Consider the following 26,457-nt stretch of genomic DNA (forward strand, 5'->3'; position numbering starts at 1 on the left):
CTGTGAGTAAGGAAATCATAAAATGGCTGATCTTGTTGCTGAAGAGAAAATACATTTCCTTAAGTACCTAGTTGTGTTTCCTGATGTTGTGCATCTTGCCAAAACTTACAAGTGTTCATGGAGTAATTGGTTTCTGATTCTAGGAGAAGGAGACAGAAGCACACTTAGTACCCTCAGAATGCTGAGAGGTGAATCAAGTCCTCAGATTACTGAGGTTCTCCAAAATTTAACTGCAGATTCAGTCCACAATAAGGATAGAATGGCTACAGAACCACTTACAATATCAATTGACCCCAAATTGCTGACCTATCTAGATTCTATCAAAGACATGTTTCTAACTATCAGAATCCTTCCAGACAGATAGAGAGTAAGTGACACAATTAATAGAGGAATGTATGAACATCCCTATGCTCTTTGTTCAGTAAGTAATGGAAATATCATGTTTCTCAACTGGAATTAAAAAACTAGATCATCTGATCTCATCCAAGTGTGGCTTCACAGTCCAGCAGACAGCAACATAGTACATAGAAATGTAGAGTCACAAGGCCTGAGTCTTTGCTACCTCAATGGTTCAGCTCTGTCCTGTGGGGAGAAGGGTATACTCTATGTTGACATAGAAGGTAAATTTACATTGTGTTTGTCATGCATGAAATCAATATCAATATTGCATTACTATCTTTAATGCCATGTAAAACTTACAAAACAATTCACAATTTTATGGTTAGTATATATTATACATATCTAGTAATGCTATGTCATATTGTTTAGGCAAAACCTTTATTAAATCTACTCAATTCAGAAGCAAAGCAGGAGCATTAGCCTTCACCAAGCAACGTATCACCTCAGAATATGATGGCTTAGCACTGTTACTCTGAAGAATATGCAAACCAAAATACAGCATTATCTTGAGAAACAACAACGCCTCCATAGAAAGTGTGGTACTATTGGAATAGTTACATTGAACAAGGAAGTACAGCTCACAGCTTTCGGCCAAAGAAATAGTGACATTCTTGCTGCTTCATCAAACTCACAAATGGCTATCTTCTTACTAACCACCAATTTTGATGGTGTTGGTATTCTTGGAACAATCACCTTGACAATTGAATATTTAGAGGGATGGAATGATGTCACATCATTAGCTTTGTCAAGAGATAATCTTGATACGTGTGTGGATGGAAAGATCTATGTTCACAATATTCCTCAGAATAACACGGCACTCATAACCACTGGTTTAAGCCCAATTTCCTATAAAACAACATCATTCAGTTTCTTGGCTGGAAAGAGACCTGGTTTATTGTGAAAGTCATTGCATTAAATTGTATGACAACAACATTGTGTCTGTGATCTCCGGTGGAAACCTTGAAGGAGATGTTGATGGGCCAGCATCACATTCATTGCTCTGTCGGCCAGTAGGAATCTGCACAGAATTCAGCAGGAACATTTATATCACAGATTCAGGATCTGATTCCATTCAGTTGATAAACAGACCTCTTCATGGTATTGTTGAATTCCTAAGTAATTTACAGACACTTCTAACAGCCTTCCACATCCATGCAAAAGGTAAATCTCTAGTGACAATGCCTCACACAGTCAGTGACACAGTTGAAATGGTTAACCAAACACTTGAGTATGTAAAGAGCTGCTCATTAAAAGCTAAAAAACTTCAGCATCTTAGTGAAAATTTGGTGACCAATGGCCCCAAAGGTACCATTAATTGTCAAAGTGTTTCAAGTCACTGGAGCTTTAGCAGAAATCCTTGCAAAAAATGGAGGATAACATTAAAGAACTCTCTTCATACCCGGGCTTCAATATTCAGCTTAATTTGGAAGCACTTCTTACTCTCCACATCGAAAATTATCACATGAAAGTCTTTACACAAATATGCCCTTCTATTTGGGTCATCGGTGGAGGAAGCAGTGAAGTGTGTCTCAAAAATGGGCTGCAGCATACTACACTCACCCAGCATCATATTATAAGCTTCCATCAACTAGTGCTGTGACACTGCCAAAGATAAGCATTCCAAAACCTACTGTTTTACAAGTCCTTACAAGGAATGAAGAAGCCTTAATGCGATCATGGGCTAAAAAGCATGGCAAGTCAGTGAGACAAAGAAACGTCAGACAAGACAACACTAAGGACAGGGCAGGGACACTCCCTTTGAATCTCTATGAATCTGAGACCATTTTGAATCCACTGAATTTGCAGCTTGTAACAACTGGGGTACAAGCTGACATCATTGAGTCAATTGACAATGAGGTGAGAGAAAAACATACTACAGAGCAGCCTGAACCCATTGACACATATAATGAGCATGACAGTGACACAGATTGTGGTGATGAAAATGAACATGCCGACCAACCTGTGATAAGCATCATGCAACCTACACCGTCTTGGCAGAAAGAGTTGCCTAACCCAAAGAATGATTGACTATCTCCAAAGTTAGATTGATACATATTTGAGGTAAGGACCACCAAAATCTGCACTAAAATGAGACAAATGATGACAAGTACATGAAAATATTGTCTTTAAACACATTTCTACTGTTTTGCTGCCTTCTAATAAATAGTTGAAATACATAATGAATCAAAACACACTCTATTAACAAGCAATTTAAAATTTAGAGCCATCATTTCATTGGTTTATTATATATACTATGTTTGAAATGCAAGTGGGAATTTTGAAAAAATCCTAAATGGGAATGGGATTTTTCTTAAAATACCACTGGGAAATGGGATCTGATGTCAGTGGTGGGGAACCAACTTAAGAAAAACAACTGTTACTATTTCATTTTCGTAGTTAATCCCCATTACAGGTCACGCAACTTCAACAACTCCATAAACAAACCAAATTTCTGTAGGAAGAGTAAATGACATCACTTTTCTGAGCCACCATACTACGAGGCCAAAATACCACTTTAATAAACTATTTTTCCGAGGCGAAGTTGGGCCCAAAGACTGATAAAAACCCTCGAACATTGCTATTTGAATTATAAGCTGCAATTTAAAAATGGTTCATTCTTAGGGTTCAGTTCCCCTTTAAAAGAGATCATGCGTGCCACTGTCCTCAGGAGCCTAAAGAAGCAATTGCACTTGCACCTGGTTCCTCACCTGTAACTGCCCTTGCCACCACTCTTAGGGGTAATTTCTATCTGACTGATTTGAACTGCACTTTTGGATGTCTATCGATCCAATTTATATGAGCTTATTGCTTTAACAGTGCTGTTGCTGTCCGATCACATTACGCTAATTTGCAGCCTGTATAATCCTCCCAAGCATAGCTACCGGGATCTCGACTTAATTAATTATATAATATCTTTTGTGGACCTTGTTTTGAACAAACACCCAGAAGCGGCTATTGTCTGTGGTGGCGATGTAAATCGTTTGGACATGCAAGAATTTAAGGCTTTGTCTGGCTGGGATTTCATGGTCAATTTTCCCACACGGGGTAACGTGTGCTTGGATAACTGTATGACCAACTGAGCGGATCTGTTCGGTCAAGCATATCCCATACATATGCTTATTAAGACAGACCATGAAGGCTTTGTTTTACCAGCGGGATTAAAACTTGCCGCAAAGTTCTTGTGCAGGACTGTAGGGAACATAGGAAACAGTCATTTTATATGGCACTCACTACGCTGGACTGGAGTGACGTCCTCAATGAGGTGGACATAAACAAGGTAGTCGAGGTGTTTGAGGTAAAGATTCGAGCAGTGATGAATAAGTTTACGCCGCAAAAATCTGTACGCATGTCATCACCAGTTTGGATGTCCCCATTAGTCAAGTGTTTGCTGAGGACTAAGTCCCATATATCTTTAAACAACAAGGAACGTCTGTCTTTATTTAATAAGTGCATTTCTGAGCTGATAACTGAGAACAGAAGAAAACTGGCTGCCATTGGTAGCAGTGAGTGGTGGAAGGGCGTGGACGCCCTGTCACAGCGTCGCAGTTCATTGTTGATAAATTTGGACAAGAACTCTCTAGTTTGTCTGAACGACTACTTCGCCAACCTGTGCTATGATGACATTTACATTAGACCTATTGATATGGATATCCTGGACAGTGTAAAGCCCCCGAAAATATCTGAGCGCTGTGTTTGGAATACCTTAGTTCATGTAAAGAAAACGGCAACGGGACCAGACGACCTCCCGTACTGGATCTGGAAAGACTGCGCTGAGCTACTCACACCAATCATCACTCACGTTTGGAATCTGTCACTGTCTACTCATACATGGCCAGACTCCTGGAATAGGGCAAATGTTAATCCTCTCCCCAAAGTGAACATGCCTATAGAGGACTCAGACTACCGTGGTATTAATGTTACTCCTGTTATTGCCCGGTTGTTCAAGAAGGTCGTGTATCGTACACAAGCACAGTCAGTCATTGAGAACAACCTGAGCCACAGCCAGTTTGTATGTAGACAGGCTGGTAGTTGCACAAATACCTTGCTTGCTATCCAGCACCAGACATACAAGTATTTAGATAGTAGTGACTGCAGCACAGTGCGAATTTTTACCATGGACTTCAGTAAGGCTTTCGATTTTGTGAACCATGCTATTTGTCTGCCAAACTGAAACAGCTACCTTTAAATCCGTACATTATCAATTGGTATCATAGTTTCCTCTATGCAAGACAACGTGTTGTTAGTTATAATTTTTTAGGACAGTGGAAATCTGTCAACAGAGGAACCACACAAGGTAGTGTAAGTGGACCGTATCTTTTTAATATATTTTTGAATGATTTGGAGATTTCTTTTAATGGTTGCCCTGTGCTTTTTAAATATACCGATGATTCCACTATTCTTTCGCCTATCACTAGGAATAGTGACCTGTCTGCCGACTTAGTAGGACAGTTCTTAACATGGTGTAAAGACAACAGAATGGTCTGCAACCCTTGCAAATGTAAAGAGCTGGTTGTTAGAAAGAAAAATCATAATGTACTCTACTCTCCAATTAATAATATTCCCCAATGTAATAGCTTCATTTTACTAGGAGTAACTTTACAGAGTGACGGAAAATTTGATGAGCATGTAAGAACTAAGCTTGTCAAAGCAAACAAGTGTTTACACGTCCTACGAACATTGAGAAAGGAACATTACTCTCAGGAGTAATTTTAGCTATGCACTTTCAGTCTATGGGGCATCTGAGTCCGATCTTACGGTTGTACAAAATTTTTTAGACCGATGTCATAAACGCGGTTTCATCTCATTTTGAGTTTTTATCAAGAACCTTTTAAACAAACAAGACTGAAATATTTTGAAGAAACTAAAATCAACGGATTGCCACCCCCTGAAAGACATCATTCCTGTCCAAAAGACATATGTACACAATCTTAGGAAAAAAGGCTGCGTACGCCCGAAAATTAATACACAGCCCTTTATGAACACCTTTGTAAATAGGTTGATATTTAAGCTCCATTTATTGTAATGACATACTTTTTAATTCATGATATGTATGTAGATTTCTGTTGTAGTTTTTCCAAATTCATTGTAACATAAGATACGTAGTTTTATCTTATGATGGAATAAAGACTTTATTTGTACACTATTAGTAATAATTTAGATTTATTGTAATTTATTAAAATTTAAATTTCTTTTCAGATTTTTTAAACAGATTTTGTGTTGCACCTCACAAGGGATACTTTTCCTGTTCTCCCAATCCCTTTTGGTCTTTTTATTTCTAATATTGTCTTACTATATTGTACATTACTTACGAGACCAAAAGAGTTGATAAACAAGCAGGAATCGATTCCACTTGCTTCTGAAAATTTTACACTTCAATTACAACTCAAACATGCCAGTACCTACTGACCCTTCTCCTCCTAAACTTTTCAAGGTGAGGTGACCATTATTGGATAACCCATTTGAAAAGTTTAAGGAAGTTTACATACAAGCTCAAAATGTTGCCATCAGTGAATCTCTATTTAATGTAGAAAAAGGAGATTTGGATTCAAACATTATATCCTCCTCAAGAGAGCCAGGTTTGGTGCAAAGTGGAAGACAGTGGCTACACCTCATTCAAGTTTTACACTGACATGGAATTTGTATCTCCAGTAGCACAAAAGCTTTCTCTCTCAGAGAGAGCTATTGTTGACTTTCTCCAATCATTGCTGCAAAAAGGTTACCATTTGTACACTGACAATTGGTACACAAGTGTGCAGCTACACAAGTACCTTCATCACCAAGGAACTTTAGCTTGTGGAACCATCCAAAGCAACAGAAAGGGTTTTCCTGAGCAGGTGAAAAGTGCAGGTTTGATAGGAAACAAACAAACAGCTTATGGTTCCGATGATATCCAGGATAAAAAGCATGTGTTCATGCTTGAGTACTACTCATGATGATTCCATGGTGCACAGACCAGACAGAAGGCACCCCAATCAGCCCCAGACAAGGCCAACCTAAATTACTATGACAAGTATATGGGTGGGGTTGATTACATCTACCAGTTGCAGAAACCTTATGAGGTACCCCATAAAACATTTAAGTGGTACAAGGAAGTGGCCATCCACTTCATGCAGCTTGCAATACTGAATAGCTATATCATATATCACAAGGATGGTGGTCAAAAACCATTCCTTGGATTTCACCAGGATACTCCATCTACTACAACTGCACCTCGGACCATCACGGTGGTGTCGGCCTCTATATCAAGAACTCAATCAAATTCAAGCACCTAGACAACTTGTTCGATCCAGACATTGAGGCCCTGTGGGTAAGGCTACGACCTCATCGACTCCCACGTGGGGTCCCTTGCCTCGTTGCAGGCGTTATATACCACCCATACTTTAACAACAGTAACAGAGATGCAGCACTTATCAGCTTTTTGTCTGCATTCCTAACATCTATGGAAGGTGAAAATAATCCCTCTGTAGGTGGTAATATGTAAACATACATATCCATCAAGAAAAACAGTTTCAACCATCACTTGTGTTCAAATCAGTATCCAACGAACAAGCCTACAAAGCACTATCTTCACTTAAAAACGGGAAGGTGACTGGAGCCGATGGTATTCCAGTCAAAGCTTTAAAACTAGCGTTGGGGTATATTGCGCCAAGTATAGCCTATTTGTGTAATGAATCCTTCCGTCTCGGGGTATATCCATCTTCATGGAAGGTTGCTCGTGTTACACCACTCTTCAAAGGCAGCGACGCATCTGATTGCGACAACTATCGTCCTATCTCTGTATTGCCTTGCATATCCAAGATCCATGAGAGCTTTGCTAACTCACAACTTCAAGAATTTGCGGCAGAAACAGATCTTATCAGTAAAAACCAGTTTGCCTACAAGAGACACACATCATGTAATGTCGTACTATTACTCCTCATCAATCAGTGGAAACAAGCTATCGGTAATAAATGCCTAACTGCAGCTGTATTTTTGGACTTGCGCAAAGCGTTTGATGAAATTAATCATGATATTACTCTCAAAGCTAAAAATTGCTGGTGTAACTGAAGTTACACACAAGACATTCTGAAGTTACGTTATGGAGTGTCACAGGGTTCTGTACTGGGACCATCCCTTTTCTCAATTCATTATGACGGTGTGAAATCAGCTGTAGAATTTTCTAAATGTACACTTTACGCTGACGACACAGAAATTCACTCAAGTGCCCCAAGCGCTATTCACGCTGCAAATTGTTTTAATAAAGACCTAAAGAATGTTAATATAATTGGTTGACACAGAACCAAATGGTACCACATCCTGGCAAATCTGTGGCAATGAAGAGTGGTTCACGTCCTGCTTTACGACGATCAGACGACATCGACATCCGCTTGGATGATCACCATCTTAAGGATGTTAGCACAGTTAAGTACTTGGGTATCCACATTGATAGTGCACTCACATGGATGCAACATCAGGATTATATATGCAAAAAAATTTATATCCAAACCTTTGCCTGCTTAACAGACTCTCTTTTTTTTATCTAGAGAAGTGTTATTAAAGATCTACAAGCAGACCCTACTACCTATCCTTGATTATGGCTCTATCGTGTGGCTTGACTGCCCAAAAACAGTGGCCAATAGGTTGGAAAGACTACAGAATCAAGCTCTTCGTACAATACTTAAGGCAGACAGAAGAATTTGTTCCCAAGTGATGCACGAGACGTGTGGTATACTGTTGTTAAGAAATCGTAGGTGATTTCTTCACTTTCAACTTATTTTTAAAATTGTGTACAACTACAAATGTCCCAAACATTTGGTTTCTTATTTGCCAAAATGCTCGAGCCTTTGAACAAGAACACTGAGAGATGAACACCTATTAAATCTTCAACAAGAAAAAACTGCAATTGGACAAAGTACTTTCAAGTTTTCTGCTGCAAAGGAGTGGAACAGCCTTCCTCTACACCTAAGGAAAATTAGTGTCTTTCATTTATTCAAATCAAATATTTAAAATTTTTTATGACAATGTGATAAGCGAGATCATCATTGTTCTGTTCAATAGTATCTAATTTGTTTTTTTGTTTTGTTTGAGCACTCTGGCATGGCTTAGACGATACCACAAAGGTTGGGTCGTTTGGGGTGACCATCTCGGTTCTCCCCCTTCCTAGCATCAGCACTGCACTGATGAGGCCCAGAAGGCCAAAACAGTACTGTCTGCAGTTAGATATAGCTCTTTGGCATACAAAGCTTTTCTTTCATGTCCAAATTGAGCACTCTATCTAGGATGAGTCATTGCTGTTGCAATTGCGCATGCTCGCTAGTTTACTCTAGTTTGAGCACTCTGGCATGGCTTAGACGATACCACAAAGGTTGGATCGTTTGGGGTGACCACATTGGTTCTCCCCCATCCTAGCATTAGCACTGCACTGATGAGGCCCAGAAGGCCGAAACAGTACTGTCTGCAGTTAGATATAGCTCTTTGGCATACAAAGCTTTGCTTTCATGTCCAAATTGAGCACTCTAACTAGGATGAGTCATTGCTCTGCAATTGCGCATGCTCGCTAGTGTACTCTAGTTTGAGCACTCTGGCATGACTTAGACGATACCACAAAGGTTGGATCGTTTGGGGTGACCACATTGGTTCTCCCCCATCCTAGCATTAGCACTGCACTGATGAGGCCCAGAAGGCCGAAACAGTACTGTCTGCAGTTAGTTATATATATATATATATATATATATATATATATATGTAGTTGTTTTTTTCCGACTACCACACATCATATATATATATATATATATAATTTTCCATTTTAATAGTTTTAATAGTTTTATATTTGCTGCACATGTAGTAATACCAGCAGTTCCTTATGGAATTGCTGACACATTTTTTTGCAGGGCAAATAAAGTTTATTATTATTATTATTACAATCTAGTGTGGTTTGCAAGGAAAGTCATTGGTAGTCCCAGATTTTCAAATTCATAGAATACCTTTTTTTAATTAACAGTCATGCTCTAAGTCCAGGGCAATTTCTCATAACAATTACCATCTACAGAAAAGGTGACACATGCAACAGGCATATTAGGAGAAGTATCATCTATATCTTTCACACTTGCAATTTCATACATTAACCACCATCGAAAAAGCACCATTGCCTCCATACACTGCATGTGGTCACTATTCAGCAGTCAAAATACATTCTATCTGGTAAGTGTAATTATTCACCGTATTTCTTCTGTGCCCTATTACCCTTTTTGAATTTTACAGCATTTCCAAGACAAAGCTGAACAGAATGGCAAACAGATATCATGTTATATCTGGACAAGGACAATCAGATACACTCTGCAAGAAGCTCAGCCAGTTCAGAGGGGTTATGTCTGTGTGTCTGTGTGTCTTTATTGTTCAAAAGATAAAATTACATATCTTATGTTACATCTAATACAGGAAGTACACTTTCACAAAGCTACATTATACTTAAAAACAATTCTATTAAAAAATGTATTCTTAAAACGGTTTGTGCGAATAGCGGGCATGACAGGGGATTTATTTCTCAAATTATACCTCGTGATCTTGGTCTCAGGGAAGTAGGCTCTAAGAGGATGGCTCAGGATAGTTGAAACCTTGCGACAAATTTTGTGATCTTGCGTTTTAAGTAAGTCACCTATCACTAATTTCTTAGATATGTATTTACGTTTAAAACAACGATCTAAAAACTGCTGGGCTATAGTTAGCTCTGACTCAGAGGCCCCATGCACAGATAGAGCATAAGTGATATTAGGTAGGACAATGGAATTAAATAAAACATCTACTTCTGCTTGGCTACATCCTTCCTTGCGGAGGCATCTGATAACGTATAACCCTTTATTAGCTTTACCTAACTTTTCTTTTAGGTGAGTACTGAATTTGCAGTTCGGCTGAAACGTGAGACCAAGAATGGTTATTGTACTAGTCTGAGGTATGCCAAAAATACTTTTGTAAGCCTCGGCAGTGTGACCTTTTTTATACATAATAAGCTCTTTACATTTAGTAGAATTTGAATTCATTCTATTTTGGCTTGCCCACTGTAAAAACTGATTTATTAAGTCTACAGAGTGATCTTTATAATAATATACCGGAGCAATAATCGTACAGTCATCAGCGTATTTGAAACCAAGTGTCTCGTTCCCTAATTTAATTTCCAGATCGTTAAGAAATATATTGAACAAATAAGGTCCTGAAACACTACCCTGGGTTGTGCCCTTGTTAACTGTTTTCCAATTACAGACATGATTCCCGAAAATAACTCTTTGTTTTCTATCTCGCAAAAAACCTAACCACCAGTTTATGATATACGGGTTAAGTGGTAGACTCTTAAGTTTCTCAGCAAGGAGTTGATGGCTCACAGAGTCAAAGGCCTTACTGAAATCCATCGCGAACATCCGCACTGCCTTGCACTTGGGATCATCAAGAAACTTGCAGATCTTATTCTGTATAAGTAGCAGAGCATCTGTGCAGCTCCCTCCTTCTCTATACGCGAATTGACTATTCAACAGCTGTTCTTCTACCGGCCTTTGGGCGTGAATCTTATAGACTGCCTTTTCCAGGGCTCTTGCTATTACAGGGGTTACGTTGATCCCCCGGAAGTCCCCTCTTGCCACTGGAACATCAACTTTTGGCAGTGGGTTTATACTTGCCCTTTTCCACGATCTAGGCCATTGGTGCGTAGCGAGAGACAAATTCCATAGCTTAGTAATGATTGGAGTGAGGATCTCCGCATGGTCTTTCCACACCCAATACGGAATTTGGTCAGGACCAGTTGCAGTCTTCTTTAGAGTACTCAGTGAGTTCCATACATATCGTTCACTAATTTCCGGGACTTTCACCTCAGGACCAATTTCAAGTAACGCGGGCTCAACGTAATCGCCATCCGTACACAGGTCACCGAAATACTCGTTCAAATCTTGAGCGGTCTCTCTATCCAGCGAAACGTTTGTGGACCGCCGGCGTTGAGATATCAAGTCTACGTTTTTCCACCATTCTCTGCTCCCCATTTTGCCCTCCAGAAGCATCCTTCTGTTTTCGCCAATAACCTTCAACACATTTCTACTAAGCTCTCTATGCTTATTAGTACGTAAAACAGAGATGCGAGACTTGCTACGTAGCATGTATTTAACTAGCGGTGTCATCCAACTTGGATCACGGGACGAAAGGGAAACCGTTCGTAAAGGCATGCACCAGTTAATATTTGCCAGGATCTTCAATTCTAAGATGTTCACAGCTGTTTCGATACTATCCGCCTCCAAAACATCATCCCAGCATTCTGATGCGAGGGCAAGGTAAAGAGCTTGCTTCCTATGCTCACGACAATCCCTAAATTGCACTTTCTTACGAATAGGCTTGAGTTTCTTGCCCGCTGGAACTATAAATCCAATGTGATCCGTCTTAATCAGCATCTTTATAGATAAAGCTTTTCCGAAGAGCTCTGGCCTATCTGTAAGACAATTATCCAAAAATGAATTCCCTCGTGTTGGAAAATCCACTAAAGCAGTCCAACCAGTAATGCGTTTAAGTCTCGTGAGATCAAGGTGATTAAGATCGCCACCGCAAACAATAGTAGCGTTTGGGTGATTATCCAGCATTGTGTCAAAGACATTAAGAAGATAATCCATTAAATCGCATTGCTGGTATGATGTCTTCGGGGGGTGATAAAGACCAGATAAAAGAATGTAATTCCCACTTGGCAGCAACACAGTCAGGCAAATAAACTCGTATAAATTAGAACGATAAACATCAATAACTGAAAGATTACTCCTTGTATAGATAGCAACACCTCCCCCATTCCTTAGATCGCATCCAGACCAATTCCTATCCCTTCTGAAGATATTATAACCCGAGATATTGACCACCGTATCGGGTACCTCAATTTTTAAATGAGTTTCCGACACAACACAAGCATCGATGTCACTATTTCTTAAGTCGGCCTCCAGAGCCACAACCGCTCGCACCCGACTAGTTGTTTTCCCCAAACTACAGATGTTAATAAACAAAAGTTTAGGGACAGCAAGCTGACCAGAACTAACAGAGGTGTGTTCGCAGGACACCACTTGTTTTGGTACACTGACGAGATTGCTAGGGTTTCGTCGTTTTTCAACCCGCAGCCGGGGAATAGCAAACCCGCTTTCCGCCCTTCGTCCAATAACGACAGAAATATTCTGAATAGATCTCTCCTTCACATGCTGAACATTTTTTCTCAAACCTCCCCGTTTACCACGAAACCTGAGCAGCTGTAGTTTCTTAAGCGTCTCTAAGACAGGGCTCGAAGGTTTACCAGATTTCTTTCTCAAACCGAGTAAATAGTTTCTTCCATAACATGGAATCTTACTTTCGTCCGACCAGCTTTGCTTTCGTAGATCATAGCTCTTCTCTGAAGAAATAGGACCAGGGTTCGTCTCCACATCCATAAAAACTGTAATGTCTATCGTTAACAGGGAGCAATCCGTCGCCGCAAGCAGTATATAACCATGTTTAACCCATTTCATGATAGGCCTTCGAAGTCTATCATGGCGGTGCACTCTTGTTGAGTAGCACTTACGAGCTGAGAAGGAAATTCCAAAGACGTCGCAACCAACCGAACTTTTTCCTCTCCAAATAGGCTTGAGAGAGTCAAAGTCTTCATCCAAGTATATATTGTAATAAAATTGAAGCTTAAAATTGATTAAAATAGCTAATAGAAGAGGAGCCAATATCCTCGTGGCCGCCATACTCGGCGCCTGCGTAATAACATTGACACAGGCAGAATGCATGTCCAAAAAATTCTTAAAAACTATTTGGAAACCATCTTTTTTTCTTTTTTCCAAGCTGTAAGGAGCATAAGGCATTGAACTGAGTTTCATGCAATCCATCCACTGCTGCTGTAATGAAACCATCAGAAGATCTAAGATTTATTTCATATGAAGCATATTAACACTCTACTCTTTGGTGTGAATATTATCATGATTGACTCTATGTCTTTACAATCCCAGACCTTCTAACCCTCACAGTTTGGGATGCCAACTCACAGTCTCACGGTTTTGCCTCTTAATCTCACAGTGAATCAGAAAGCCTTACAAATGTCATACAATACCGCAAGGTACAAAGTAATATCCAGAAGTCTGTGCTCATAACAGCCGAATTTAACAAAACTAATCTGTGAGGGAAATGGCGGTTAGGGTTGGTCTCAGTCTCCAGCCGACCATGGGTGTCTTGGTGTGCCCACGACCCTCCCCACCGCCAGAGGATTGCGGGCGCGACCGAGACACCCACAGCTGGAGACTGAGCCTAAGTGGCAGTCCCAACAGCCCAAGTGCGCTAAGGTCTCTAGGAAAGCTTCTTCAAACACAAATTTCAAAATGGCTACCTGTCCGGCACTTGAGAGTGAAAAAGGTTCTCAAAATGACTCGGACACTGATACTTCAGAACCTCAGCCATCTACTGCAAAGAATAGGAAATCAGCTAGTCTTAGAGCAGCTAAGTATTGTTCAACATTTAAGATTGAATGGAGTAACTTATATCCCATGAAAGCAGTAAGAAATGACAAGCATTCTTTTTATTGTGTGACTTGTCTCAAGACAATACGGTGTGACCAACAGGGTCTAAAAGATGTGAAAGATCATTGTAATACAGAATCTCACAAGTTGCTGACGAAAGCAGCAAAAACTCAGCCATCAGTAGCGGGCATGTTTGGTTCAGGTGATAGCATTAAAGAAAGTGTTACCAGAGCATAAGTCGGAACAATCAATTTTCTAATCCAACATAACCTCCCACTTGCAACTTCAGATCACCTTGGGCCACTCTTTAGGGCAATATTTCCGGACAGTGAAATTGCTAAGCAGTATGGATGTGCAAGAACAAAGACTATGGCTATCATCAATAAGGCCCTGGAACCACATTGTCACAGCTATGTTGTACAGCACTGTCAGAAACATCAATTCAGCATTAGGATTGATGGGTCAAGTGATACAGATGTTGAAGAGACGAATCTAGCAACAGTAAGAATTTTTGATGTAGAAAGAGCCAAAACTGTTACATCTCACTTTTATCAGATGTGTGTGACAAGTGGCAGGGATGCGTCAAAGGTACAGACTCTTTTTGGTGTTGTCCAGGAAAAGTTAGAGAATAATAATAATAATAACACTTATATAGCCCTTATTTGCATGCTTTGTAAGCGCTTTACATCCCTTGTATTACAGTATGACTTAGAAATATAAAAACAAAAGATTAAGTTATCTAATTTAGATTAAAAGCCCATTTAAAAGGGTGTGTTTTCAGTTTAGATTTAAAAATATCTAAACTGGGCAAAGACTTGATTTCTAAAGGTAAGGAGTTCCATAAAAAGGGAGCAGCTACTGTAAAAGATCTAAAACCATAAGACTTAAGGTTCCATTTGTTTTGTTTTAAAAGAAATGCAGAAGACGAACGAAGCTTTCTATTTGGTACATAACGTTGGATCATTTCATCAATGTAGACAGGGGTAAGGCCGTTTAGAGATTTAAATGTCAAAAGAAGAATCTTGAATTGAATACGTTCTTTAACAGGGAGCCAGTGCAGATCCATCAGGATAGGGGTTATGTGGTCGTGTTTCCATATTCCAGTAATAAGGCGTGCAGCCGCGTTTTGGACATACTGAAGCTTTTGTAAAAGATATCTAGGCAGGCCATACACGACTTTCATAATGGTGGATGCCTAGGGAAAACTGGCACTAGTACATGGGGCCGAGGCCAACCAGTCAAGTGCAAAACAAACATGGCGCCCGAAGTTAGCGATAGTAGCGTGAAATTGAGTGAGAATGATATACCAGGAGCTTCTTTGTGTGGTCGAAAACCCGAAGAATTGAAAACCGATGAGTTGAAGTTTTGGCTTAGATGTCGTGGGGACAATGGGAAAGGATTAAAAACGAAAGCACAGCTCGTTAAAAGGTACGTTTGCTTGCATTTGACGCGATCTATACCATTGAAATGATATCCTGACTTGTCGTTTCTATTTTCAGAATCAACGATTATATTTCATCGGGAAGAGATAAAAAAATATTTGATCCTGATCCAAACAAAATATATTCCCAAAGAAAGGAATCACAAAGTACAAGCGCCGCGAATGACGACTCGACTTCTTGCACAACGCAGCCTTTAAAATATCCAGCAAACGATTGGAGTCTGTCTCTTCAAAAGATGCCCGTATTTACGAGAGCTAATATTGATGTACACATAGCGAAAACAGGGAAAAGAATTGCCAACAAAGACCAGCATAGCATCCCAACTGCGTTGCAAAAAGGCAAGAGATTCGACGATGACGAGTATCTTGAGGAAATACGTTGTGCTTGTGACGAAAACTACTTCTATGTGAAAGCACAGTGTTGTCACAGTTTCTCAAAAAACGATCTGCCCCATCAATTAAAAATTGCCCTCAATATAATATCTGGTAATGTGGAGCATGCGGTATGCACTTGTATATCAGGGAATGCTGGACTTTGCAACCATATGATAGGACTGATGTTTAAACTTTGTAAGTTCACCATATATAAATGCACAGTGACTACAGATCTTAGCCATGAAGCTGACCAGCAAGCCACCCTAGCTTGCACATCTAAGTTGCAACAGTGGCACCAGAAAGGAGGTGGCAAAAAAATTAAGCCAGAACCAGTCATGGAGATGGTTATTGAAAAAACAAAACTCAACGATACCAAGACTAGGTCTGGGGTAAAGTGTCTACTCTATGAAGCAAGAAGGAACTGTTTGCATGACATGAAAGCTGAGCAGATACTGAGAGCGACTCTTTCAACAACTGAACCAAACTGTGGCTTTACGCATATGTCAAATGTGCAAGTACAAGAGAGTAAAGAAACAAAGTATGGTAAATGTCCCAAAGGGTCATACACATCTTATCAAGTGGGGTATAGTGAGGCAAACTTTACTGCTGTTGCAGATATTAATACAATAACAAGACTTGCACTACCTATTGCAGTCAATCTGGTCTATCCACAATTGCCATTGAGAAATTCAGATGAAACTCTACAAATTCCAGATGGTATGAGTAATGATGAACTTTCCTTTCTGCGTGGCTTGGAAGTAGATGAAAAAAAGATCAATGAAATTGAAAATGAATCAAGGGAACAAGCCAATTCTGCAAGATGGTCTGAAGAACGAAGGTGGAGGTTTACTGCTTCCAACTTCCACACTATCTCAAAGAGACAAAGAAACCACGACAATTTTGCTGACTCCCTTATAAACCCTAAAGAGGTCAAAACAGTTTATACTGAGCATGGGAAAAGGTATGAGTCAACTGCTTTACTAGAATACCACAAATTCATGTTTCATCAAAAAACACCAGTAAAAGTTTTACCCTGTGGATTGGTTGTGTCCAAAGATTTCCCTATTCTTGGGGCAAGTCCAGATAGTAGGGTCATTGATACTGGTTGCGTTTACCACTTTGGAATTGCTGAGGTGAAATGCCCATACAAGTATTTTAATGTTCATCCCCTCAATGCTGCTGATGATTCAAAATTTTTTATGGAGAAGATCAGTGATAAACAATGCAAATTAAAGGAAAACCACATGTATTACTCACAAGTTCAGGGGCAAATGGGCATCACAGGTGCTATGTGGTGTGATTTTATTGTATACACAAAAGTTGGCCTCTATGTTCAAAGAATCTCTTTTGATCCAGACTTCTGGAATCAGCTCAGACAACAACTAGTTAGTTATTTCTTTAATCATTTTATCCATTTTGCTGCTAAGAGTTACAGTGAACAACAGAATGATAATTAGAATTTTTTTTTTTAAATATTGAGACTGATAGTCTCTTACCGATATTAGAGGAAGTGTTACAGAAAGTTACTGACAAATAGTGACTTATTTGTATTTTTGCTCATTAAACATATTGTATGCAACCATCTTCAAGCCAAATTGAATTTTTGCTCAAATTTTTCTGAAAATTTTTGATAGCTTTTTCTCTTTTTGCTCCACGTGACCAAATTAAATTGATTGTACAGATTCATTAATTAAAGCTTTGTTGGTTGATTGGTAGAAGTAGTGACAATAGTTATGAATAGAGTTGGCATTGCCACATCAATCTTGTTGAGTTAGTTTATTATTTTGATACAATAATGTAGTTTCATTATTTAAATGTACATTGTGATAAATTATCAGCTTGTATCTAAAAAGAAATTAAAACAGAACATTATTTCTTAGTTATTAATAATGTATTATTAGTCATAATTACTTAATATGAATATCAAATTGAATTTTGTTTTGGTCAAATCAAGTTAGATTGAAATTATGTTTGGTTGAGCATTGCATAGAATGGCACAGGCTGCCCACATTTGATTAACTATACCAAACTGATGCAAAGGGACTACTCGATCCCAAACATGAAAGTTTTTTATTTTATTTATTGCTCGTTCAATGTGGATCCTAAGGCTTGCAATTTCCTGAGTTAGTATGACATTCTCTGCATCCATTTGAGCTGATGCTCCCAAAAATGGTGGTAGATTTGGTGAAACCCCAAGTGGAAGCAAATCCTGGATTGTGAATCCTTTGTCAGCCATGACAGAGTCCTTTTCATCAAAAGTCATATCCAAAAACCCACTTCTCTCAACTATTTCTCTGTCAGATATAGACCCAGTATACAATTGACTAACAAATGTAATGGCACCACCAGGAGAAATGCCAACTAAACCCTTGAGAGTGGTATGGTTTTTGTAGCTACTAAATAACTCTGAATTTTTCTGCAAACTGCTTGGCATTTGACATTTCACTTCGGTGCAGTCAATAATCACTCTTGTTGACTTGTATTTCTCTTTAAAGGACTCAGGCATATTTGCATCAACATCTTCTCTTGTTGGCCATATATTAATAGTTCCTAGCTTTAGGAACATGTAATTTATCCATGTAATTATTATTCTGCTAACAGTAGATGGAGAGATGTGAAATAAATGTGCCAAGTGGTCCTCATGAAAACCTTGCCTTAGCCTACACAACACTAGAAAATATTCATCTAGTGGTTTGAGTGTCCTGGATCTCCCTTTCTTCAGGTTAATTTCCTCACTTTGCCCAGAATCATCAGAATAGTAAAAAATCTCAGTGTTTGTATTTGACGATAGCCAGTAATTGATGTTTTCACCCAATTCCCCTGGATCAAGGTAATTGTAGATGGCCATGAATGAATCCCAATTTGAAAATCCTGTATAAAAGGCACTAGAATCCTTCATATTTTGAATATTCTCCAAAGAAAATAATTTGCTTTTCAACTCATTATTTTTTCGCTCCAAGTGCGAGACCTTTAATGTAAGATCTTCAATCTTTTGATTTAATGTCTGTATAGTTTCTCGTAAGTGTTCTTCGTAAGGAGTGTAGTCAGTTTGTGTCCCAAAGTCAACACTTGTTGGTTCAATTTCATCGATAAAGGCCTGTTCTTCTCGTTCTTCGATGGTAATATCTTGAGCTGGTTCCTTTTCTGTTTGCCTCTCCGTACGCTTGTCAATAGAGAACAGCCTTACTTTTGGTGGATTCCGTTTTCTCGGCGAAGTGCGAACCCATGCAAACAAGGAAGGCACGACTCCGGGCTTCAACATGTTTTTCCCTGCCAGGGTTCTTTTAATGTCACTTTCCCTAAAATGTCGACCACAAACTACCGTTGTTTTCCTTACTTTAAAGTTTCGTCCTTCCTCTCTTCTTATAGCATGGATCCATTTTTTCTTTAGTGTCTTGTCTGAAGGAAAGGTGAAGAAAGAAAGCTTTTCGCCGTCTTCGCCATGGACGTCTCTCGCAGTACACTGTGGTACACAACAGTGACTTGGCATTGCTCGTAATTAATTCGGCCAATAAAACCACAAGAGTAAAAGGAGATTATATCTTCTTTCTATAACGGTAAAGCTGTACTAAAATATTGTGTACTTCGGAAGAAAAAGTATTCGTTTTTAGAACTTGGTAAATATTCCAATACAAACTCTTATGTTTTACAGCGAAAGATGACTGGATGGCCTCGCTCTCATGCAAAGTTCGATACCAGTGTTCACTCGTCGCCCGCCATTATGAAAGTCGCGTATACGCTAGAGAGTTGCAGTAGTCCAGCTTTGAATTAACAAAAGCATGAACCAGAGTTTCAGTAGTCTTCAGAGAGATAAATCTCCTAATTTGTGCAATGTTCCTTAAGTGATAAAAAGCACTCTTGCAGGTAGAGTTGATGTGAGGCACCATAGTCATAGTATTGTCAAAAATGACGCCGACATTTCGTGCAGAATCTGATGGAAGAATCACTTCAGATCCTATTTTGAGGGATGCGAGAGCAGGTAGAGGACGATGTCCGGAGTGAAGAACCAGAAGTTTCGTTTTTTCTTTATTGAGCTTAAGTCTGTTTAAGGTCATCCATGAATCAATGTCAACTAAGCAGTCATGAAGTCGTGCCATTGTATTGTTGCATTCAAATTCATTGTTGTAGGTGAAGGTTGTGTATTGTTGGGTGTCATCAGCGTAAAAGTGAAATGACATGTTGTGACGTCACAGTATATCGCCAAGAGGTGAGGTATATAAGAGATACAGAATGGGGCCGAGAACGGAGCCTTGAGGGACACCACACAAAAGAGAATGTTTATCAGATTCAGATACGTCTATTTGGACAAATTGAGAGCGGTCAGGAAGATACAACATGAACCAGTCCGGTGCTTTACCTTTAATACCAAAGTTAGTTGACAATTGTTGAAGCAAAATCCCATGATCCACTGTGTCAAATGCTGCGGACATGTCAAGTGGCAGAAGAATAACACATTGTTGATTATCTAAGGAGAGAAGAATGTCATTTTGAACACGAACAAGGGCAGTCTCGCAGCTGTGATACTGTTTATATGCAGACTGGAGAGGTTCGTTGAGATTGTTTTCTTCAATGATGAGATACCATGGACTCAAGTTGTCAGCCTTTCAGTAGATAACACTAATTCAATGGTGGATGCTCACAATTCCTTGGCATCCCGCTTCAAAGAAAAAAATCCAGAGACCTATGTATTGGGAGGCCCTTGCCATTTGGCGCACATTGCAGCAAGTTGAGCGCATGACAAATTAGCAAAGATTATAGGAATAAGTGTAGAAGAGCTTCTTATTGATCAGTATTACTGGTTTGAGAAAAGCACAAAACGAAAAGGGATCTTAATGGAGTACATGCAACTTTGCAACCAGAGATATGGTAAGATACTGAAGCATTCTTATACAAGGTGGCTTTCTTTAGAACGCTGCATTCAACACACACTTGAGTATACTGGATTGACGTCATACTTTTTGAGTGAAGATGCTGGTGAAGCAAGATTCAAGAGGTTACAAAAAGCCTTTGAAAGCCCACTGACAGAAGTTTCTCTGTTTTTTCATAATGCTTCCATCCCACTGTTTACAAATTTTAACAAACTTTTGCAGTCAGGCGAGCCATCCATTCACATTGTTTATCACTCCATCATGAAACTTGCAAATACTCTTAGAAATCGTGTAATCAAGGTAGAGGTCATGAAGAAAGCACTTAATGAGATTAATTTGCAAGATCCAACGATTTACTTACCCTTTCATCAATTCACTTAGGAGGGATGACAAAGTTTACACTACAGAGGCTCCTTAATCAAGGAGAAATATCACCAACAGCCTATACTCATTTCTTAACAGCAGCACAGGAATATTTCAAGGCAGCCTTCCAATATGTTTTGAGCAAATCTCCTATAACTGATGAGCTGCTGAAGCATGCAACATGGATCAATGTTCAAAAACTTAGTCAGGCAAAATGGGAGAGTGTAGAGTGCTTTCTATCCAGATTCCAATCAGCCTTGAACACTGTTAACATTGACAAGATGTATGATGAATTTCACAATTATCGGTCTCTAACAGATGACGACATTGGTATGATTGCTTGGAAGGAAGCTACAGTTGTTGATGGATTAGTAAATGATCAGGAAATTTTCTTTTACAGAGTAGACATTATGTGGTGGTACATATCACAAATGGTAATTCCTGAATCCTCAGCTAAAAGATTTTGCCATCTTCAGAAGGTGGCGGAGCTGGTTGTACTTTTGCCACACAGTAATGCAGGGTAGGGGAGGCTGTTCAGCATGGTTCACAAGAACAAAACAGATAGTCGTTCCTCCCTTCAACTGGAGGGGACTCTCTTGAATTTAATGGCAATGAAGTTACAGTACCCAGAGGAAACCTCACCGTGTTTTAAGTTCAACCCTGATCAGAATCTAATTAGGTCTGCGAAAAAAGCAGCAAAAGAGTACAACAAAGAGCACTAATGAGGTAAAGAATACTCTGAAACAAATAATCTAATTATTTGTTTCAGAGTTCTAATTTCCAGGTTTTTCAGGGCTTTATTTTTCATAACCTCCAGACTTGGATGTAATGGGGGTTGGAGGTCTGTAATCCACTATTAGAAGTTTATTTTACTGTTGAAACTTGTACCACTTTAAGACAAAGTTAAGTATTCCTTATCACCAATCATCACATTTTTGGAAAAAAAATTTAAAATCGCAGCCTTTCAAACTGATGTACCACCTTCAAATAGGAATCTTAATGACAACGCTAAGATAATCATATTTTGCGAAATCCTTTTCCATCCTGTCATCACACTTTCAACAAGTCAACTGACAATTGAGTTACGGGTCGAAGAAAGCTATCGCACAACGGCAGGCGGAGGGCTGTAACAATTTGATAAAAGGTTGCATTCACTTTCACTCTTTGAGCGCCATTTGCGGTCAAGTGTGAGCAAATTTGTTGATCTCCGTCTTTGTGACCTCAACGTCCAACTACAACTGATACTCATATCATTTCAAAGTGGTTATATCGTAGAAAGATAAGTACATCTCCACACGGTTTTCCATTTTAATTCATAAAATGTTCCGAAAACCTTTGCCTTACATGCAAGCAAATAATCATGATTCCGAGACAAGAACTTAAAATTTACCTTCAGCTTGACTCATCAGAGTTTGCTCCTCTTCCTAACTAGTAGGCATCAAATCGTCGTTGGTGATAAGCTACACTTACACACTGCAAATCGTTCTCTGAAAATGCTAGTCCATTGCATTTATTTCCCTGAAATGAAAGCCTCCCTCGGATTCTCAGTCACTCTGCGCAATCGAAAAGCAGCAATTTGAACGCTGAAGTTACAAAGGCTCTTTTCCCTCGATAACGAGGCGCTTTCAACAATCATTAGTTGGTTGTGTAACAGTCACTAAAAGGGTATCTCCACGGGGGGTAGCTTTGACGGCTAACGACTAGTAATTTCCGATTTTGACAGCTGAAGATATTTATTCGTTGACATTCAGTTAAGGTTACGTTTTCCATCACTTGATATGAATTATTAGCTATTCAGTGGAGGCTTAATCAGTCTTCCTTTGACGTAGTGGAGTAGGGCGTATACTTCCAAGACCTATAACAATGGCTACGTACTACAATTACTGTAGTTTCAAACGATACCATACTCCCCACTTTTACACACGCAAACCGCATTAGCAGGATCTCAGGAAGAGACGCTGTCCACATGCTACTAGAGGTTTGGACTGTGCGTAAACGGCTGGTGGGGAAGTGCACCTGCTTTTTCCTTCCTGATCTCTGCTCTGACAGTCCCCCGTCTCTCTGATTTGCAGCTTTCTACCCATTCTTTAATGAAAATTTCCCTTTCCTTGGAAATTGTTTGTCTCAGAAGGAAGATCTGTAAAATGGACAGACCGGAACTGCACAGTAGAGTGGGGCACTGGGTATTAGGAGCCAGGGTGAGCATGGCACTTGGCCACCCACTTTTTGATCCGGTCATTAGACTCCTGCGAGATGACACCAAAGTCCATAGCATATTGCAGAACGCTGAAGATTTCATGTTTAAAATGCGGTGAAGTGGCGTGGAGGTTTACCACCATTTAAGTCGTTAAAGCTTGAGCTCATAAGAGCCGAGCCCAAATTTGGTAGACTAGTCATTGATCCCTTGGAAATCACTGATGTGTTGCCCGAGATAGAAATTCTTGTCTTGAATCGCTCGAAAGCACCACCTTCTCCTTTACGGTACAAGCTCACGAGGGCTTTCAAGTCGCTCGACATGATGTAAATTTTACGTTAGTGACTTGGTCAAAACGCTGGGATAACGCGCGTGGCGTGGCCACTGGCTAAAGTATATAAGTTATCAAAGTAGTTACCCCTTTAAATATTAACTACTAAAATAAGTATCAGAATATTTTTTAACTGTCAGTTTAGGCGAAATTCAGTAAACATGGCCATAAAGTGATTATAAATGTAAAAACCTAGAAACTGGTTTACCAGTTTAAAGATTCTCAAGATCTTCTACCGCGCGTAGTAATCAGCGAAAATGGGAAAAACAGCGAGATCCGAAACACCTTTAAAGCTGCTTTTTTGACGGTTGACGAGCCCGTAAGGCGAGTTAAAAACCACGAGATGAAATGCAAGTGCTGTACCATCTTATCTAGAACATGATTTGAGAAAGACTGAACAAGGGACCCCTTTAAAGTAAGCACCAACATTTTCACCTAAATTTGAAATAAGCTCTGAGGATTTCCGGCGTACAATAAACGAAATTCGTTATTTACGAATTGATTTGTGGTGAATGCATCAATTCATTTCATTTCATGGAGATCTGACTGAATGTATTTCTTGACAACTTGCTTTGAGCGGAAGTGATGAAGACAATGATTTTTGGCTTATTTAGATTTTATTTATTCAATATTCTTTAGTGTAAAAACTTCATCTATGAAGTCAGGAATTTTACATGAAGAACATGGTTTTGCGTTCTGCAGCCATTTTGAGTGAAAGTCAGTGGATTTTAATTACTTCTCTAGAACTCAGAAAAATTCATTGAATTATAATGCTGGTGGTTAGAGAAGCTTTCAGATAAGTTTTGATAACAAACTGCCAATTCAGCTAGTTTCCAGGTTTCTCAACCAATTATCCAATCAAAGACCACATAACTTGAGGCATGACTAAAAATATCAGCTGTGCATTTGTTTTTCAAGATAAATTGGATTTTGATTGAACAAGCAGAAAAGAACTGACATGTTCATAACATAAAGGATCGACTGAAAGCTTTAACTACAGATCATAATGAGTCAGCAGAACAAGTGTCTACAATGAGTGTCAAATTGGGGGAAAAAAGTAAGGTAGTGATGCACTACCTCCTGTTTCTTCAGAGAAAAATTTTGTTTAAAACTGACAGACAGTGTATAGCACACCAAGGTCCATGGGCCAGCTGCAGTTAGTTCACAATTGATATATCTAATAACTTAACAACTATTCATCAGAGCCTGTGTTGCGCTTCTGACGTCTGTTTCTTGGTGAACGGCGAGGAGAGCTTTTGCCAACTAAAAAAAAAAAAAAACAGAAGATTTTATTTAATTATATACATACTGAGATTAACTCAGTTTTCATTTGTTTTCACAAGAGTCGCTTGCTCACAAAGCACTGGTCATTTGTTTTGTGAAAACAGACTTGTGTAAATATCGTGAGTCAGCACTTTCAATGAAGAAATCTATATATATATATCTATATATATAGACAAAGTTCAAAAAATTGCGAGGATGGACAACTTTTGACGTAAAAAATATAACAAATTTTAAAAAACGTTTCGGTCAGAGACCTTCTGTTATTTACAACTTTTGAAATAGAAAAAGAGCATAAAATAGGATCGAAGCACTAATGATTATGTAATTACAGATAACGACTAATGAACTGGTGCTAATAAAAAGATAGCAAAAAACCTAATTACAAAGAAAGCAATGGACAAAATACAAGAAACAAACCCTAAAAACTAAGAGATGAGAATACTAAATATGTTAATATGAGTGGCGTATGTAAATAACTGAAGGTCTCTGACCGAAACGTTTTTTATTAAAATTTTTTATATTTTTTACGTCAGAAGTTGTCCATCCTCGCTATTTTTTAAACTTTCTACATTCGTGTTGGCTGTGAGGTTTGGACTGAGAATCTTTATTGATCCTCCTGGCGCGGTGCACCTTTGTTGGCCTGAGACTATATATATATATATATATATAGTCTAGTGTACTCTAGTGTATATATATGTAGTCTAGTGTACTCTAGTTTGAGCACTCTGGCATGACTTAGACGATACCACAAAGGTTGGATCGTTTGGGGTGACCATATTGGTTCTCCTCCATCCTAGCATTAGCACTGCACTGATGAGGCCCAGAAGGCCGAAACAGTACTGTCTGCAGTTAGTTATATATATATATATATATATATCAGATAATGTTATCGAGTTTCTAATCATTTTCAATTTGTTTTCCTTGAAAATTATAAATTAACATCACATTGACTTTAACAGGTGGGTGTTTTACTATGCCTATAACAACATACAACTAATGAAAGAAGAAACCCCAGAAGTCAGTGTAGTGTATTGTACCGGAAGTGCGAAAAGGTTGTGTTTGTAGGCATCCCGTGATGCCTAGGAAAAGTTGTTGTTGTGATACTCGTTGGCTGCCATGTGGAGATTGTGTGGATTAAAGTATTAAAATCAAAGGACATCGAAGGTTTTTATTGCTGTATATCCGAATATCACATCTGGCGACGAGGATGGGATGGCGAGGAATGTCCTTGTGCTAGTTTCTTTTTACCATTTTGTGTTTGGAGGGGACATACTTCTTTGCAATGCCTGGCGGAGAATCAAGTGAGGGAGATGGCAGTTCGGCGAGCACAAGTAGTGGAGTGTAGGCAGTTTGCAGCCTTTTCAAGTTAAAGGAGATCCGCATTCGGTTTCGCAGCGATGGAGAAAATGGAAAAGAGCGTTTCAGTTATACGCGCTTGGTAAAGGGATCACGAATGACTCGCAGAAATGTGGCCTGTTACTTCACACAGCTGGACTCGATGTACAGGAAGTTTATTTCACACTGGTGCCTGATGGTGCAGAGAAGAACTACGCCGAAACTTTCAAGGTACTGGATGACTATTTTATTCCTAAAGCTAACGTACCGTTTGAGAGACATTTGTTTCGGCAAATTAGTCAGAGTAATGAAGAAACCGTCGATCAATTTGTTTGTCGGCTCAGACTACGAGCCGCTTCGTGTGAGTTTGGAGAGCGGGAAGATGAGTA

The 26,457-nt window shown here is 39.2% G+C and overlaps 3 protein-coding genes, 1 long non-coding RNA gene and 1 pseudogene across 4 annotated transcripts in view; 2 read left to right on the forward strand and 3 right to left on the reverse strand.

The window, feature by feature from the left end:
* LOC148735097 (uncharacterized) lies at positions 1-23,058 on the reverse strand. The gene is made up of 3 exons (XR_015999338.1): positions 22,315-23,058; positions 452-582; positions 1-139 (listed from the first exon to the last, which is right to left on the reverse strand). It is a non-coding gene; the product is annotated as an uncharacterized LOC148735097 (long non-coding RNA).
* On the forward strand, positions 13,740-24,096 carry LOC148735098 (uncharacterized; annotated as a pseudogene).
* LOC148735099 (uncharacterized) lies at positions 15,047-17,572 on the forward strand. Its single transcript, XM_088755203.1, has 2 exons — positions 15,047-15,305; positions 15,377-17,572. Exons 1-2 carry the CDS (start codon positions 15,133-15,135, stop codon positions 17,148-17,150), a joined length of 1,947 nt encoding a protein of 648 aa, XP_088611329.1. The 5' UTR covers positions 15,047-15,132; the 3' UTR covers positions 17,151-17,572.
* On the reverse strand, positions 17,455-19,406 carry LOC148735100 (uncharacterized). Its single transcript, XM_088755204.1, has one exon. It carries the CDS (start codon positions 19,181-19,183, stop codon positions 17,648-17,650), a length of 1,536 nt encoding a protein of 511 aa, XP_088611330.1. The 5' UTR covers positions 19,184-19,406; the 3' UTR covers positions 17,455-17,647.
* LOC111335009 (translocon-associated protein subunit alpha) overlaps positions 24,048-26,457 on the reverse strand; it is a 10,333-nt gene continuing 7,923 nt past the window's right edge. The window contains exon 12 of the mRNA XM_022940838.2: positions 24,048-24,712. Within this exon, the coding sequence (XP_022796573.2) occupies positions 24,642-24,712 (71 nt within the window). The 3' untranslated portion in view covers positions 24,048-24,641. The remainder of the gene's footprint in view (positions 24,713-26,457) is intronic.

Source organism: Stylophora pistillata, chromosome 3, assembly GCF_964205215.1.
Source record: "Stylophora pistillata chromosome 3, jaStyPist1.2, whole genome shotgun sequence".
NCBI classification, from domain to species: domain Eukaryota; kingdom Metazoa; phylum Cnidaria; class Anthozoa; order Scleractinia; family Pocilloporidae; genus Stylophora; species Stylophora pistillata.